Source organism: Monopterus albus, unplaced genomic scaffold (genome assembly GCF_001952655.1).
Source record: "Monopterus albus unplaced genomic scaffold, M_albus_1.0 scaffold502.1, whole genome shotgun sequence".
NCBI classification, from domain to species: Eukaryota; Metazoa; Chordata; class Actinopteri; order Synbranchiformes; family Synbranchidae; genus Monopterus; species Monopterus albus.
The window spans coordinates 17,324-24,308 of NW_018128382.1; the positions used below are offsets into that span (position 1 = coordinate 17,324).

General features: G+C 39.0%; 1 protein-coding gene across 1 annotated transcript in view; it reads left to right on the plus strand.

The window, feature by feature from the left end:
* The first annotated feature begins 507 nt into the window (after window positions 1–507).
* The window catches only part of chaf1b (chromatin assembly factor 1, subunit B), a 13,867-nt gene continuing 7,389 nt past the window's right edge, over window positions 508–6,985 (plus strand). The window contains exons 1-11 of the mRNA XM_020588101.1: window positions 508–692; window positions 1,688–1,815; window positions 2,480–2,612; window positions 2,768–2,888; window positions 4,057–4,160; window positions 4,322–4,418; window positions 4,585–4,669; window positions 4,872–4,965; window positions 5,144–5,213; window positions 5,297–5,388; window positions 5,517–5,676. Of these exons, the coding sequence (XP_020443757.1) occupies window positions 1,690–1,815; window positions 2,480–2,612; window positions 2,768–2,888; window positions 4,057–4,160; window positions 4,322–4,418; window positions 4,585–4,669; window positions 4,872–4,965; window positions 5,144–5,213; window positions 5,297–5,388; window positions 5,517–5,676 (1,082 nt within the window). The 5' untranslated portion in view covers window positions 508–692; window positions 1,688–1,689. The remainder of the gene's footprint in view (window positions 693–1,687; window positions 1,816–2,479; window positions 2,613–2,767; window positions 2,889–4,056; window positions 4,161–4,321; window positions 4,419–4,584; window positions 4,670–4,871; window positions 4,966–5,143; window positions 5,214–5,296; window positions 5,389–5,516; window positions 5,677–6,985) is intronic.

Consider the following 6,985-nt stretch of genomic DNA (forward strand, 5'->3'; position numbering starts at 1 on the left):
GGTATTCACCCTCAATACGCGAAATACCTCTCTTTCTCTGTAATGCCACACTTTATTATATTGCGTTTTTGTATAGCATTGATTGTTTCTATAATTGCGACGTACAGTGGTGGTATTAAGGGGTGAATTAAGTCGGGTAAGTCTCCACTGAAGGCCCAGGTACCAAATGCACGGCCCGCCACTGTATTTAAGGACACCGTGTTAACATAAAAAGTGACTATCCATAGTTGCAATTCAGATATCTACATTTACGTTTTAACTGGTCAAATTTACAATGCGGTCAAAACTATAATTTAAGATATCTACAATAACATTTCTGCCTCGTAGGAATGACAGTTCAAGATATCTACAATTCGTGATTTTGGATAGCAGAAATGACGTCACTGGAACGTTTTTGCATTTACATCGAGAGAATTCATATTACTGATAATTTGTCAAAATTTCATTGTAGATATCTTAAATTATAGTTTTTACTAGTCAAAATGCATTGCAGATATCATAAATGCAAGTCCTGTCTACCTATTTAATGCTAAAGATGCTCGTCATATTTCGACAAGAACAAAACAATATGACACGTGACCTTTAGTCACCGCCCTTTCCGCAAGTTTATCGAATCGATACAGCTCAGTAAACCGGAAGTATTTGAACGTATCGCGCGCGGGAAATTACAGAAGTTTTCGTCTTCAGAAGAGGTAAAATGCGACAAATTACTTGGAGATAATTTTATTTCTAAGGAAAAGCAGACACAGTCGTGTGTATTCTTAAGGAGCATACTCGCTAGCGAGCAGAAACACATAGGCATTTACCTGGATGTGCTTTTGTGTCCTTGATGTTAGACACAGATTGTTCAACAAACCTGCTATGTTTCTTGCTAACGGTGTTAACTGTCTGTAGCATTTGTTTACTGTGTGACCAAATTATCTTATTTATCAGTTTGTTCAATGGTTGAAGAAGTACTCGGATCCTTTACTTCAGTAAAAGTACCAATAGCACTGTCGAAATGCTCTGGTACAAGTAAAGTTTTAGATGAAAGGTTTTCAAGTACAGTAGGCCTGTTGTCATAAATATACTTAAAGTAGCCGGCCATTAGTAAAAATACTCATTATATGCAGAATGGCACATTTCACATTAATGCATATCGTTATTGAATTATAACTACTGGTGCATTATAATGTTCATCACTTTAATGAAAGCCGATAATGGTGGAGTTAATTTAACTGCCCTGTTGTTTCTGTGCTCATATGTTTTGTTTCTAATATTATAATAGTCCATAGTGCTGGGTATCTTCTGAACGACCTGCTGGGAACCAGTAAAACATTATGATTATGCTGTATTTTCTTTTATTAATCTGATTCTTTTAGATGTAAAAAAAACTGGTAATTCCCAATGATTCATGTGCTTTTTATTGCCACTGTATTTACTTCTGACATGTAGTGAAGTCAAAGTGAGAAGTAGAAGACAATGGAAATACTTGAGTAAAGTACAAACAAATTTAAGTTGTACTGTAGTAGTAATTACTGAATGCATTGTTGCCTTTAATCCATGATACAGGGTCCATATTTGACAGCATGTAAAGATAACTGTCCCCAACAGCTACTGAGTCGGTGTCAGACTCACTATGCTTATAACTGTATGGAGCACCAAGCTGACTTTTTTGCAACTCCTGAGGTTGTTGTTTGCTTTAAAGAAATGAAGGTGGTAACGTGTGAGATTGCATGGCACAACAAGGAGCCAGTCTACAGTTTGGACTTCCAGCACAGCTCTGATGGACATATTCATCGCCTAGCCACAGCTGGAGTTGACACGACAGTCAGAGTGAGTAAAAGAAATAGAATGAACATCTGGTCAGAACAATGATAAACCAGCTGTCTTGTAAAATTAAAACAGACATGTCCATCAAAGAGCCACATTAATTACTCTGTAATGTAAACCTGTACAGGTGGATTTGCCTCGTAAAGGAACAGTGTAACACACAAGGCAAAGCACAAATGTTACTTTACCTGTGTGCATGAATTTGATAAAAGTCAACTTAAAGGTTGCAGGAGGTGGCATTCACACACTCAGTTGACAACATGTAGTGGTTTCATAAACAGTAACATAATTTAGCATTTTCATATTGGCTTATTTATTAGGATATTATTTGTTTTTTGTGTGACCTTAAATGGATGAATGTGGATTCAGCAAACAGCACTTATTTCAGTAATAGGATTTTTTCTTATTTAACCTGTTAATTCTACAAACTTTTCCCCACAAAGATCCATGTGTATGATAGACAGTCTTTAAATGGTTTTTATTAAAGTTTTGATGAAACTGCAGTATAATATGAAGCAGACCATCCAAAAAGACGCCACAACGTTTGTAAAACATTAGCGTGAAGGGTAAAAATGTTTTTTTATTTTAATTTTCATCTTACCTGTGACAGTGATCAAACCTATTTACAAAAAAAGTCAAAAAGGCCTTTGCCATATTGTTGATGCAGCTGTGGCGGGTAGACATGGGCCCAGACGGGAAATCAGTGGTGGAGTTTTTGTCTACTCTGGCCAGACACACCAAGGCCGTCAACGTAGTGCGCTTTAGCCCTAATGGAGAGCTGCTTGCCTCAGGAGGAGATGGTATGATTCACATATTACATAGACACCAAGGAAAATTTGTGCTGTAATCATTTTAAAGAATCACTTTTTAAAAGACAATGGTGATTTTAAAAACTGAACATATATTTTAAAATATCAGTGGCTCTTAGTAACTGTGTGGTTTTTATTTAACACAGATGCAGCAATTCTGCTGTGGAAGCTCAATGACTCTAAGGAGCCTGAGCAGGTCCCTGTGTTCCAGGAGGACGAAGATGCTCAGCTCAACAAGGAGAGCTGGTCTGTGGTCAAGACACTGAGGTACACAACTTGAGTTCACAACTCTGGCAGTTTGATCTGATCAACTTAGAATGTTTATCGAAAATTTCTACAACTTTCCCTCTGTTTTTAAGGATTCTTAAGGGCAACACACACAGGGCAGTGTGTGATGTGTGTCAAAACACCTGCACCCATTATTTTCACTGCAAACCCATACCTCAGCGGAGAATTGACATATGTCATCACAGGCTGACGCACATCAAGATATCGTCTTACTTGTCTGACGTCATTGTCTGCTAAAAGCACATTGAATTTACACTGCTGCCAGTGTTTGTTGCAGGTATCACATGATGCGCCACCCTCAGTGTGTGTTGCCCTTTAGGCTGTGTTCAGACTCTGTCAGAGAACACCCTCCTTGTTCATTGTAATGTGACCACAGTTATGACACAAGGTGGAGTCAGAACAAATAGACCTCACTTGACTTTTGTTGTAATGCAGCCAAATATCAGACCATGTGCTGCGTTGGTGTGCCAGTAATACAAGTGCATATTCTTGGTAGATGATTTCATATGAGAAATCCTAAATTACACATATGAGAGCTGTGTAATTTTACTGTTAATCTCTTATTGTCCAGGCAGAATTAAATGGTTCTCAACTTCTTTTTAGTTTCACTTTCTTGACTGACTGTATTGGATTTGCATGTCCATTAGTATTTGAATAAAGGTTCATTTTAATGTCTCTTTGCATTTATTATTTTTCACCTCAAAAATTAACCAAATATTATATCAAATGTCATTTACCCAGGAGTGCCCAAACCTTTGATTACAACTGTATGTCAGACATTTGTCATTGTCTTGCTCAGGTCAGGCCTAGTGACACAGTTATCAATTTTAAACCATCAAGAAACCATTACTTTGTTATGATTAATACTGTATTTAATTATATTAATTTGACCATGGAGACCTTGTTTTGTGCATCTTGCAGTTTGGTATCAGATGTGTTTTTAATGCAGACTGTAGTTTGCATTATATATTATATCATGGACCACAGATAATTTTGTTATTTTTAGACTAACTCTAAGCCCAGTATGATAATTAGAATGCCTATCCTGAAGCACTGAGTTCAAGTACAACCTTTGCTTTGCCTGATCCAAATTTGTAGCAATAGTGTGATTATATATAGAGATTTGTATCATTTGATTTGTTTTTAGGGGACACATAGAGGATGTATACGACATCTGCTGGACACGGGATGGAAACTTCATGGTGTCCGGGTCTGTCGACAACACTGCTATTATGTGGGACATGAACAAAGGTTTGCTTGTGGTCATAGATGCAGTGTGTGTGTTGCATATATTGCTGTTTTATTTCATCTGTCAGGTATTTCAGTTTTGCAAAGCCTACTGTGAGATGTGAGGATATGTCTTATTTTAGCATCATTTTATTATGTTGGTTGCATCTGTTCTTGTGCTTCAGGACAGAAGCTGTGTATCTTGAATGACCATAAGAGCTATGTGCAGGGGGTGACCTGGGATCCTCTGGGGCAATATGTTGCCACCCTCAGCTGTGACAGGTACTACAACAGTGCACTATTTACATTCTCTGTTTCAGACCCCTGTCTATGGGTATAGTCTTTGCTAAATGAATGTATTTGCTGTTGCTTAGGCAGCCATTAGTCACTGACTGTAGGGTTTCAGCAGCTTCCTGCTTAGGAGGGCTTTGTTTTTCCTGCCCTTCAGGGTGATGCGTGTGTACAGCACTCACACCAAGAAGAAGGCTTTCTGTATTAGTAAAATGAACTCTGGGCCACTTGCAGATGGAGAGGTCAGTATACATTTATATTTTTGCTGTATTGGCCACTGTTGACTAAAATTTGTTTACAATGCTTCCAAATGTTTATCTTACAGTTCTTTACATTTGGTCTTTAATTTGTAAAATATCTTCAGAGACACTATATTCTGCCGCCAGATGAGGGAGACATTTCACACACACGCTCTCAGTTCTGCATGTCTTTGTACCTTTGCAGACCAAGCAGTACAGAATGTTCCATGATGACAGCATGAGGTCGTTTTTTAGACGTCTTTCTTTCACACCTGATGGGTCTTTCCTGCTGGTCCCAGGTACATACACACCATGTTTAGTGTGACCTTTACCTGGCTTTTATCTGGTTGAATTTGGTGCAGATATACTGTAGTAAAAATCCATCCATCCATTATCTATACCATTTCTTCCTACTGTAGTAAAAACCTTTAATATAAACCAAGTTCTCTCTCCTTTCACCATCTTCTTTAACTTCAGCTGGATGTGTGGAGATTGGAGAAAATATCATAAATACCACCTACATCTTTTCAAGGAAGGGTCTCAAGAGGTAACTTTTGCAACGTGCTATTCGGAGTCAGTGCTAGCTGAATTAAGGCTGGTAGTTGACGTACACATCCCTGTGTCTTTTAGGCCTATTGCCCATTTGCCATGTCCAACTAAAGCTACACTGGCTGTGCGTTGCTGCCCTGTCTACTTCGAATTGAAGACCAAGAAGGGAGAAGGCAAGGACATACTCCCATCTGGATAACTGACAACTAAAATTAGAGTGCTCCCTGTTAGTTTGTCTGCACTCTTTTATTTCCCCTCTTCCTCTATAATCTCTTTATTTCCCTGCATTTCTTTTCCCCAGATGGTTCTGCTCAGCCTCTTCCCAATGTATTCCAGTTGCCGTACCGTATGGTGTTTGCAGTGGCATCAGAGGACTCCATCCTCTTGTATGATACTCAGCAGACGCTTCCTTTTGGCCTAGTGTCCAACATCCACTACCACACACTCAGTGATCTTACATGGTAAGCTAGGTTTCTTCTGTTGTCTTCTTTTGTAGCCCATTGTTGCACAGCTCAACATGGTTCTGAATAGTCAGCATTTGTCAAACTGAAATGGGGTGCGTGTCCTGGGCTTGTGTCATTTCTTTTCATATACTTTGATGCCCCATTTTTCAGACTGATCAAAGAAATACGCAGGTTTAAGAAGTGTTGTTTCTGTAAGTCCATGTACAGAAACCTGTACAGCTCAATCAATTCCCTCCAGGCTTCTTACTGTACTGTGGTCACTCACTGTTGTTTACCGATGTGGCTTGGTGATTACGTAGCTAGAAAACTATATTCCAGTGTTTCTCACAGAATTAGACTGTATTTTTCTATATTTAATTAAATATATTGATACTATAGTAGGCTACCTCTGTGTTGTTTATCTGGCATGTTGGCTGCTGCCTTTCTCCTGTGTCTCTCTCTCTCTTTAGCTATCTCTTCATGACCCTCTCTTGCTGCTTCAGCAGCCCTGGTAAATATTTGAAATGAATCAACTGGATCGCTAATCACACTGGTCGCACTGATCAGCTTTCCCCCGTGTTTTTCAATATTTCCCTGGACTGAGGATGCAAACATTCAGCCCCAGAGTTTATGATCTAGCATTAAGCTTATCCATTTAGAGAGCAGTCCATATACATCCACACTGTGTACAGCATGCTAACCTCAGCAACAGCTGTATTCTGACATTAAGTTAGTCAGCCTTACTAGCCTACTAATAACATATTAGAACAGTCGGATCTCAGTGTTGCATTTAAAAAAACAAACATGAAGAAGAGGAGCTGTTCATGTGTTTGTGTGAGAGAGAAACAGCGGGTCATGGAGTGAGCACGCACAGCACTACATTGAAATACTACTTGTCCAATGTACAGTGAGGAACAGAAGTATTTGAACACCCTGCGATTTTGCAAGTTCTCCCACTTAGAAATCATGGAGGGGTCTGACATTAACATTGTAGGTGCATTCCCACTCTGAGAGACGGAATTAAAAAAAAAAAATCAGGAAATCACATTGTATGATTTTTAAAGAATTTATTTGTCTTGCACTGCTGAACATAAGTATTTGAACACCTGAGAAAATCAGTGTTAATATTTGGTACAGAAACCTTTGTTTGCAATTACAGAGGTCAAACGTTTCCTGTAGTTCTTGACCAGGTTTGCACACACTGCAACAGGGATTTTGGCCCACTCCTCCACACAGATCTCCTCTAGATCTGTCAGGTTTCAGGGCTGTCACTGAGCAACGCGGAGTTTAACCTCCCTCCAAAGATGGTAAATGGTAAATGGACTGT